The 10986-nt window shown below is 38.1% G+C and overlaps 1 protein-coding gene across 1 annotated transcript; it reads left to right on the plus strand.

Moving 5' to 3' along the window:
* The first annotated feature begins 1600 nt into the window (after positions 1-1600).
* On the plus strand, positions 1601-10888 carry tfr1a (transferrin receptor 1a). The gene is made up of 18 exons (XM_020939531.2): positions 1601-1727; positions 4728-4771; positions 4922-5159; positions 5616-5799; positions 5882-6098; positions 6175-6297; positions 6381-6476; positions 6558-6697; positions 6783-6940; positions 7018-7134; positions 7219-7304; positions 7388-7451; positions 7527-7594; positions 7669-7736; positions 7814-7907; positions 8008-8229; positions 8314-8472; positions 8812-10888. Exons 2-18 carry the CDS (start codon positions 4739-4741, stop codon positions 9052-9054), a joined length of 2310 nt encoding a protein of 769 aa, XP_020795190.1. The 5' UTR covers positions 1601-1727; positions 4728-4738; the 3' UTR covers positions 9055-10888.
* The last annotated feature ends 98 nt before the right edge of the window (positions 10889-10986 follow it).

A 10986-nucleotide genomic window follows, 5' to 3' on the forward strand; every position in this document is an offset into this window, starting at 1 on the left:
CAAAGCTAACTTAGAGAAACAGAGGAAGTTCAATAATAAACACATAGAGCTCATCATTACTCTTTACCCCACACTGAGGTTAAGTTTGATTATGGTGTGGCTTTACAAAGTTTGTTTCCTGACAATGTTAAACTTTATTTATGTCAGATTGGAGAAAATCAGTGATTCTCAAAATGTTGATCATAAACTAGGTTCACAACTGAAGTCTAATCTCATAATGGACTTTCCCCTCAAAACAAACAAACAAAACAGAGCCGCTTTTTTGTGTATTGTGGGAAATAAACTAATTCTAACTTTAATACTGCTCTCATTTTGACACATCTTATTACTTGTGGTTCTCAAACCACGTAAAAGGTACAACATTGTACAAAAATTTGTTCTGAGTTCCATTTTACTTCTTGAAAAATACAAATCTGAATATTTTGTGTGGTGGACAGTGCTGGGTATTTGATTAGTTTTAAGTGTGAAACTGTGTGAAAATAATGTAATTAAATAACAGTTACTAACAAACATTGCAACATTGTAATACATAGACATGACTTCTGCTGTCAGAAAACCAGTGTAATTTTTCATAAAATGTAGTTTTCTGCAAGTTTGCTAGGATTAGCAGTTCTGTGGGCACATCTACTAGACACCATTTGTGGGTTTAAACACCTGTTTCTAATGCAGTAGACCTCAAAGGAGCTGTGAGAAAGTAAAAGTCTGGTCTTATTCTATCCAACATACACTACACTACAGACTAATATAACCTTTAAACCCCAACACACAACTGTGTAGAAAGAAAATTAAGCTCTTTTTCAATCTCCACTGGGCAGCCTGCATTTTTATCCTACTAGTGCTTGAAACTGGGACAACGACTTGCAATAAAAAGACTGCTGAACTTTAAAGTCATTACATCAAAAAAAGACTGTTATTTAATTTAAATATATAGATATTTATTTTACATCAAAATCATGATTTAGTTTTGTTTGACATTTGGTGAGTATGTTATGTTGAAAATGTGAAAAAGATTAGACTATGGCATGGGAAAATGATTGGAGTGACCAAAGACCACCCACTTAATACAGCAAGTTAGGGACCAACATATAATTAAGTCTATCCACAGGTGCAATTATATGACAGAACTACGTGCATAACCAGCCATTAACAGAAAAGTCAACAAACTGCACAACTGTTTGTGGGAGTCTTTACAGGGATTCATGTAGCAGGCTGATCATTCACTAAACCTGTCCATCTTTCACAAGTTTAACCTCAAGGCCCTGTCCTTGACCAGTTCGTGAAATCTAAAGGTTGAAAATCTTGAATTAACGGGTTTGTTTAAACATATCACGTGCTATATGTATGTTTCATAGTTTTAAATATTGTCCATTATCAAATGGTAGTCTAGGTTATGAACACTTAAATCCAATTAAAATCCAGTGGAAGGTCAGTTGTCATGTAATAACACATTACCTGCTCTTAACCAGCGTATCCCTAAATGTACCCATGATTCGAGCAATGCATAGAACTATAATGGAGCAATGTCTCGCGAGCCTTTAAGACCCGGAAATGGCGTAAAAGTCGCTCGGGTTGTTCATTGGCTGCACAACCCACCGTAGCTAGAGACGCGTGCTTTCCTTCTCACTATCCAAGGTCGCTCGCCGGGTGGAAGAGACAGATATCGGGCGAGCAGAAGCAGACCTCGTGTGCCACGGTGTCTTGCATGTCTCAGTGAGCCAGGGATCAAGGTGCGTATTTTAATTCTCTATAACACAAGTCATTATGGAGCAGTATTCGTCTGTTATTTACTTAGCTCTCCTTAGACTGGGGCGCATATGCTTTTGAAAGATATTCCCGACAATGAAATAAAGTTGTAAAAAAAGGCCTACTTGAAGCAGCTCATTGACGTGTTGTTAATTTTGTTTATAATGAGCGCGTCATCATCTGTAATATGCGCATTGTACCGCCACACTCTTCCGGAACATTGCACGTTTTCCCTATGCCATTTACACAAGTTGCAGCGTGGGACTTGGGGTCGTGTTGTAATGTGGAAATAATCTAATGAGCAGTGCGCCATGCGCTTTACGCCAGCCCAGTACCAAGAGTCAAGCACTGGGAGCCAACATGCTGTCTAATCTTGCGCTTCGGTGACAGGGTGACCCTTTTAGGCTGCTCTGGGTTACTGTGTCAGGAGACATTATACTGCCCCTGGACTGTTTCCTGACCTTGACTGAAGAGCGACTGCAGTGATAACGAACTCTTGGGTTTATTATGGGAATGGTTCTGGCAAAATTTTAATTTCACTAAAACACCAGGTTTCATTAAAAGTAACTGAAAGTTGTGATTTAACGTTTAAGTTGACGTGAAAGAGTTTAGGTGATTCCCCTAACACCCGTTTTGCAGCAGATGAACTTGACAGGTCAACATTTGAGTAGATAATCCATTTCCTCTTGTGGTTATCTACCTTTTAGCAATGCAAATAGTGAAATACCAAGCAGACGTGAAGATGAAGCTGAAGTTTTCTTTTTTTTTTTTTTTTCTTTTTTTTTTTTTTCTTAAAATGTACACTTTACTTTTTTTCTGGTGAGATGGGTCTTGCCTTACACAGCTGTACATAACAGTAATATCAAGCTACTTAATTTGGTTTCAAGCTCTCCCCACTTTGGCTGGATCCTACCTTTTACAGAACAGAAGTTTGAATTGAATCTTGCTCAACAGGAGTGAAGAATTTCTGTGACTCGCTGTTCTGTCGCAGCTCAGCTCATTTTTCCCATGAACCTTCTCAAAGCTTTTCTCCAATGTGACTCTCACATGATTCTGCCTCTGCACAATGACTCCTCCGCACCCCTGACCCCTCTCACCCCTCTGCACTGTTCCTCATCTCTCCCATTTTCTCACTAACTCTGAGTTTGTTCTGTGGATGCAGTTTACTTATTATCCAGGTCACTGTGTTAAATACTACAGGTGTAGTGATATGAAGACAAACCACTAAGGACACTCATTTTTTATTGTAGTCTAGAAACATCCATGTGCCCATGCACTCCAGACCTGTTGTCATGTTATGGATTTTTCTTGAAATAGGTCAATGTTAGACTGCTTTTTACTGTTCCTGACTGGTCACATGCATGGTTGCAGCGTTGTCTCTGTACCTCCAGGGTGTGGCTCAAGTTTAGCCTATCTCTACAACACACACACCCATACACCATAACGTTCCCTAATGGGAGCAGACAGATGAGCCTGTTCTCTGTCTTTATTCTTTTTAACTGAATAATTTTTATTTTCTATTTTCTATTATTTTCTATTTTCATCCTGAATTGACTGATTGGTGAATTAGGCTTCTTCTCTAAAAGCAGCTAATCTGTTTAAAGTATTAAGTTTACCATGCTTGGTATGATTGGCATCTCAGATTATAGCTAGCTCTGCCCACCTTATTGACCAATTGGTTATACAAATATCACAGTGACACCAATTCTCATCATTTGTTTTATAAGGCTGTGACTCAGTGAGGTGCTATTTTAAGTCAATTGCAACATCTCTTTCACCTGCAGTGTGAAAGTCAAGGGTCTCACTGGGATAACATAAGTTGTTATTTATAAAGTTGGAATTGCATCCTCTGGGTGGCATTGTAGCATGAGTTATGCCCGCTCTCTTACCACATTTATTCCACAGACATGGGCACAGAATTTGGCTTTGATTCTGGGTTACATTTGAGGTATTTTGGAAAGCTAAGTGATGCCAGACTTACAAGAGCTACAAATTAGGACATGCCTCAGTGTGCTTTTCTGTTCCCTTTGGCATTTGCCCATTGTGGCTCTCCACACGCAATGTCCTGCCTGGCATCACTGAATATTTTAAATATTGTGTTCATTCTTGACTGGATTTGACTCAGTATCAGACATTTTAGACATTTAGACATTTTGTTTACTTTACTGTATGTATTTAGAGTAATATTAACAAAATAGTAAATATACACACAAACCAACTTCAAACCCTGTCCTGAAAGGCTATTCATCTTTGTCCCTTTGTCCCGTTATCGTGTGAGCTGATCTTTATTCTCTTGCTGGCTGTGTGCCTTGATCGTTAAAGGTCTATTTTAGAGATGAAACTCTAGACTCTGGTAACAGTATTGCATTCATGTTTTTGTTGTATTAAATTTGGTTGCATGTTGCAGTCCTCCATTCCTAGAAATATTTTCAGAGCTTTGTTAAGAACACACACACACACACACACACACACACACACACACACACACACACACACACACACACACATATATATATATATATATATATATATATATATATAAGTTTGTGCAGTGAGTGAGAGAGACTAGTGTTGGGCTATGTGTCCTCTCCCTCCTGCTGATCAGAACCTCCTCAGCCCATCTTCCACTGGTTGTGGATTACAGTTTTTTAAATATACATAAATCTCATCTTTCCCTTGTGTATTTCTTTAGAATTGTAGCAATGCTTTGTTTGGCTTGTCTGAAAGCAAAGTAAGTGGAAAGTTTTCTTGAGTTCCTTCAGTTTTCTTGAGTGCACCTACAGTGTTCATGCTGGACACCTGTCTGAAGCCACAGTAGAGGAAACCCATGTGTTTGGATAAGAGGTGGGATTTGTTCTCAAAACAGTGTTCAAAACCTGTTCCCAGAAGTCAAACTGTACAAGAACAAGGGCCAGGAACTTGGTAACCTTTCTCGACTCGAAAAGTATCTCCTTAAGATGGTTAATTTATTTTTTCTTTCATAGGTTAAAAGAAAATGGATCAGGCAAGGTCAACGATTTCTAAAATAGTAAGTATATTTGTAAGATTTATTTTGTGTTTGTTTTGTTTGCATTTTTGTTTGTTTGCATGTCTCTTTCTCCATTTTAAAACGAATTACATTTGCCATCCTATTGGCATTCACTAATGTCCTATTACAAATATTTTTTTTCATTTTCAGTTTAATGGAGAGCCTCACTCCTACACACGCTTCAACCTGACTCAGAACATGGAGGGCGATAACAGTCAAGTGGAGATGAAGCTATCCTCTGACATGGATGAGGAGGTGGGGGGCAACGGCACTGCAGAGCACCTCAATCACAACTCCCGAAGCAAGCCCTACGTGACCCAGAGGAACGGGCGCACACCCAGGAACCTCTGCTTCATGGTTGTTGCTATTCTCCTCATTTTTATCATTGGTAAGACTCACTTGGGCAATTTGTAATCTAAAAGGTCTTGTATTATGCTTTTTAAACTACTGTATTTTTCTGTTGCTGTTCTCTTGAAATAATGTCTGTGTAATCCTTCAGTCATCCAGGCATAGCAAATGAAAAATTTTATTCTGTCATCTGGACAAAGATGACTTGGATGAGTGGTGAAACATCTTAACAGTAAAACCTTTGTCCAGTTGACAGATTTGAAAATTTTCTTGAAATAATGTGCATTTTACTCAGTAGGGCACTAGGATTGCATTTGTTCAGAAGTTAAACATTTGCATTACACTTAAAACAGTATAATTAAAAATAATAAACTGTACACTGGATACACTTTCAGCACAGACATTATTGCTAAAGATAAAACAGTCTAATTGTGATTTGCTGTAACTTCTTCTTTTTCTTTTCTTTATAAAATGTATTATCTCTCCTTGGTGGCAGGGTATCTAATTGGCTTCTTGGTTCATCGTAAGAAGGACATGGCTCCTGCCTGCACTAACACCTTTAGCCCAAAAAAAGACCCTGTTGTTATGGAACGAGGAGCTGCTCCTGTCATGAACTGGGATAGTGTTAAGAAGCTGTATGCTGAAAAGCTCAAGATGTCAAACTTTGATTCTACCTTCAAGTATGGTATTTTTGTGGAACAAATTTAAATGTATATTAAAAAAGAACTAACAAAAAAAATGTCACTTTCTAATTTTATTTAGCACGTTTGCAAGTAGCAGCCATCGGGCAGGTACTCCAGGTGATGATGATCTTGGTAACAAAGTTATCAGAAGATTCAAAGAATACGGGATGGCCACGTGGACTGATGAGCATTTTGTCAAAGTCCAGGATCTTTCAGGAACAAACAAAGTGACTTTCAATGGTGAAAGTGTAGATTTGAAAGGATTCCTCTCTTACAGTGCTCCTGGGACAGCAACGGTAATCCACACACTAAATGTTTAATAATAAATGTTTATTACTCGTGTGAACTAATTGGTGGATATTTTTTAATAAGGGTGCTGTCTTGTACGCCCATTATGGGAGAGAAGGTGACTTCAGCATGCTCCGTTACCAAAACATCCCCATGTCTGGCCGTGTCGTGTTAGTTAGAGCTGGTTTGATTAGTTTTGCTGAAAAGGTTTGTGGTTATAGTTTATTATCTGAGTTATAGTTTCCTCTTAAATATCCTTAATATCAAATTTCTTATGTTTTTGCCCACAGGTAGCCAACGCTGCCAAAGTGAATGCTACTGCTGTTCTGATCTACGCAGACCAGTCTGATTACAGTTTTCTGGGCTCCGCTGAGATTTTTGGCCATGTCAGTATTTTTCCACATTGTGCATTCTACTACATGTATTTCATTTTGAACTAGCAAACTGTTCACCTTATTCTTCTTCAGGTTCACTTGGGCTCTGGTGATCCCTACACCCCAGGCTTCCCCTCATTTAATCACACACAGTTCCCACCCATTGAATCCTCTGGACTGCCGAAAATTCTGGCACAGACTATTACTCCTGAATTGGCTACGAAAATTTTAAAGTATGTTAAATTACCATTAGCAATACATAATAAATACTAATAATAAGTTATACCATTCAATGTTCATGTATTTCTATTTTCTAAGGCAACTGCAGGGTCCGAAAATTCCAACACAATGGGGGTTCATGGGAAGTGGCAAGCTGGGAGGGGAGTCTGATTTAATCACAGTGGAAGTCAACAATATGTTAACTGAGAAAAAAATCACAAACGTTTTCGGAGTGATCAAAGGCTTTGTTGATGCAGGTACTACTTTAAACAATAGATTTTTATATTTAAATAGGTATTAAAATGTTTCTAATTTAGTCTTTGTCATTTTTTAGACCGCTATGTTGTAATTGGTGCTCAACGAGATGCCTGGGGTCCAGGTTTTGCCAAAGCAACTGTTGGCACCAGTGTTCTTCTTGAAATGGCTCGCGCAATCTCGGAAATGCAAAACAGTCAGTAAACATTTGATAACAATGCTTCTGTCTACTCATCTTTCATTCGTGTTCTAAGTGGTGGTTCATGCTATTCACCCACAGGTGGATTTAAACCCAGAAGAAGTATTGTTTTTGCCAGTTGGAGTGCTGGGGAATATGGGAACGTTGGTGCTACAGAGTGGCTAGAGGTTGTAATATTTGTCTTCACATTAATACGAGTAGTGTGTGTTGGTTTTATTCAGTAAAGTGACTTTATTACTTTTTTCTGCAGGGTTATCTGTCCTCCCTCAATATGAAAGCCTTCACATATGTGGACCTCAATGGAGTTGTTACAGGTGTGTACTGGGCTTTTCTTTAATCACTGTGGACCATTTTATTGCAATGCGCATTGTGAACTCTTTTGTTTTAAGGTCAAAGTGGACTTAAGATTTCTGCTAGTCCCTTGCTGTACACGTTGATCCTGAGTGCCCTGAAAGAGGTAATTGTGCTGCTTTGCTCCATTTAATCATTTTTTTTCTATAAAACTGTAAACCAATGCAATCCATGTTGCAGGTGAATGCACCAACAAGAGGCGCGCCATCCCTTTTAGCACAGTATGGGAGAGACAATTTAGACTCTTTGTAAGTGTGACTTGTCTACCAATCTTCACCCTGCATTATTTTGAAGATATTTTTGAGTTTTTGTTTGTATTTTTTAGATTGGAGGCAATGAATATGGACAGTGCTGCATATCCTTTTCTTGCTTTTTCAGGGATCCCAGCTATGTCATTTAGATTCACCTCAGAATATATGGTAATATGTTTCTCATTAAATAGATCTATAATCTGTAATTGAGATCATACTTATATTGGAATTTTTGTCTTGGTCATACATTTTTGCACCTTCCTTTTAGAACTATCCATATTTCGGCACGGAGTTAGACACTCAGCAAAAACTCCAGGCCACAACCTCCGGCCAGGTGACCCAGTTTGCTGAAGTAGCTGCTCGCTTCGCAGGTCATATCACTTTGAGGCTGGTACATGATCATCTCCTACAGCTCGACCTTCAGAAATACACTCGCATTATCCGCTACAATGTTTTCAAAATCAATGGGAAAGTGGCTGAGGTTCAAAAGGTAAGAATTATTGATTGCTTGCCTATGTGCATACAGATGTAGGCATAGTTGTGAAATGAGATGGTGATGTGTTGTTGTGTGCAGTTGCGGCCCCAGGTTCTGCCTAAAGCTCTCACGATGCAGTGGCTCATGTCTGCATCTGGCTCCTACAGCCGAGCCTCAGCCAACCTGGCAACCGACATCCAGAAGAGTGACCTGGAGGACGTGGAAATGTGCCGTATGATCAACGACCGCATCATGGCTGTAAGATCATCTCTGCTTTATTGAGTCACTTACAACATATGTTTAACTAATATCACATAGGATTCTAACTATTTCATAGCAGTTATTTATGGACAAATGTGGGTGATGTCTATTGATAATGTTGATCATCTCATTGAGAATATTTTGCAGTTCTTCATAAGTGTGGAAAAAACATCATGTCTTGGTTCAAATATCGCACAAGAAGTGAATAGAATATAAATTGAGCTGTGCAGTAATATTAATTGCTTTATCTTTAAACGTTAGCGTCTTCAAAACAACCATTTCAGTTTGAACTTTATTGCTGACGTATTTATGAACAAACTCTTTTTGTGTGTACAGGTGGAGAGAAACCTGCTGTCACCCTATGTGTCTCCCAGAGATAACCCTTTCCGTCACATTCTCATGGGCTCGGGTCCTCAAACACTGGGTGCGCTCATAGACCATTTAGACGCCATCAAAAATGACCGTCCTGAAGCGGATGCAGACGTTTTCCGCAACCAGTTTGCCCTGGCCACCTGGACCATTCAGGGCTGTGCAAACTCCATTGCAGGAGACATTTGGGCTTTGGATAACGAAATTTAAATCCCTATAGCTAATTTGGCTTTTATTTTCAAACAGGTGGCAATTTCACACAAAAAACAGTGAAGTGTTACTGCAAGCATGATTAAATTATGAATTACAGTTTCTGCCACCTGGATATGTAGATGTCCACATAAGTCTTTAACAATTGAAACATCTGTTACTGGATGACTGACAACCTCCAAGTTGTAAAGCAATCTATTTTAGTTTGCTTTATAAATTAGAATTACACTAAATACTTGAATTTCTTTTACCTACCCGTGTTCATGTACAAGTTGTAAACATTGCCAGCTTAGATCACTCACTCAAGAAAAGTGACTCATATCATCTATGCATGTTTAGAACAAAAATCAAAAAGAACTAATTCCTCTGCTGCTGGAGCCTCATGTTCAAACAATGGTAGGTTGAAATGGCAGCTTTAACTTTATACGATGTCATAAAATTACTCCTTTTCATTACTCTGATGATTTTTAGAACATTTTTATAATCCATCTATTGAATATCATTGGCTTTCAAAATGGCACTGAAACTAAAATATTCCTATTTATATTTTGATATTTATTTATCAGTGGCAGGGTTCACTATAAATATTTGTATTGCCTTTTATAAATCTATATATATAGTAATTATCGGGAGCAGTGCCTTCCATAATTATGACAGTTATACTGTCGAAACAACAAAAGCAGCATCTGCTAATCCTGAGTGTTCATGACCAATCCCTGTAATGTTATCGTCCGGTTGGTCTCCGCATCACTGCATCTTGAACACTTCACTGACCGCATTATCGGGAGCAGCGTCTCCCATAATGATCAAAGAAGGTAGTTTTTGCCTACCAGTGTGTTTTTATATCGGAGGCAGTGCCCTCCATATTTCACTGTAGGGGTGGATTGTTTTTTTTATTATCGGGAACAGTGTTTCTCATAATTTGTATATAATGATTGTACTTGATGCTTATGTCTACTGTAGAGACCACAGACCTCTTGCTATAAATGCTGCATGTAATAGAGAAGGTTACAAACAGCTCTTGTTCAAGCTTGTCTTGTTCAGTTATAGGTTTCTAAGGTGGTCACTCACCTGTTGTGTTTCTTTGGATTTATTATTAATATAAGTCATACTTGTTACCAGTTTAGCGCTGATGTGGTCACAGGGATGTGGTCTTCTGTTATCTTGAAAATCTTTTTTTTTTTCATTTATTTTGAGTGCAAGTTTTTTCTTACTTTGGACTGGTGCCTTGGTCTTTAATAGCGATTGACCGATATGTTTTTTTTCATGGCTGATTCCGATACAGATTGTTTAGAATCCAGAGAAATCTGTCCAATAAGCCCTCCTGATATTTGTTCGCTCATATATATGGCAGATTTTTTATTATTTTGTGTCAAATTATGTCATTTAAATTGACTACAAATTCACCATAGCCCCTTTTTACCACAAACATATTAGAGAATTGTGTAAAGCTTGATGTGTATTCTTTAGGCAGCTTATCAGCGAAAACAGAAACTGCATCTGTTGGAGATTTAAAGCCAATAGCCAGTACACTAAAAGGTGCAGATATCGACCAGCCAGTATCGGTCTGTCTCTCTTTAACAGAGACATTTTCTTTTGTTATGCTCTTATCTTTCATTTATTAAACTAGTTATTGACTAAAACTTGGATACACTTAACTGAGAAATCCAATCAAACTAAAATACAAATCTGGACTTTAATGTTACAATGTATTTACAAAGCTCTGCACAGTGTGGCAGTATGGAAAAGAATTTTGTTCAATTGCATTTGACCTCAAACTGTACGTACACAGGTTTGTTTTGCTCTGATGCAATAAATTACTTAACAACACAAACAGATTGGAATTTTTAAAAAATAAACTAAAATCCTTTCTTTATCTACTGTATATAGTCTGAAGTGGGAAATGAAACAAATGTCATACAAACATGTTAT

The sequence above is a fragment of the Boleophthalmus pectinirostris genome, unplaced genomic scaffold (assembly GCF_026225935.1).
Source record: "Boleophthalmus pectinirostris isolate CB_2022bp ecotype Guang Dong unplaced genomic scaffold, ASM2622593v1 HiC_scaffold_16, whole genome shotgun sequence".
NCBI lineage: Eukaryota > Metazoa > Chordata > Actinopteri > Gobiiformes > Gobiidae > Boleophthalmus > Boleophthalmus pectinirostris.

Coding starts and splice junctions, on each gene's coding strand:
- tfr1a (XM_020939531.2), top strand. CDS start 4,739: ATGGATCAGGCAAGGTCAACGATTTCTAAAATA. Junction 7,305..7,387: donor GTGCTACAGAGTGGCTAGAG/GTTGTAATATTT, acceptor TTTTTTCTGCAG/GGTTATCTGTCCTCCCTCAA. Junction 8,473..8,811: donor TCAACGACCGCATCATGGCT/GTAAGATCATCT, acceptor TTGTGTGTACAG/GTGGAGAGAAACCTGCTGTC.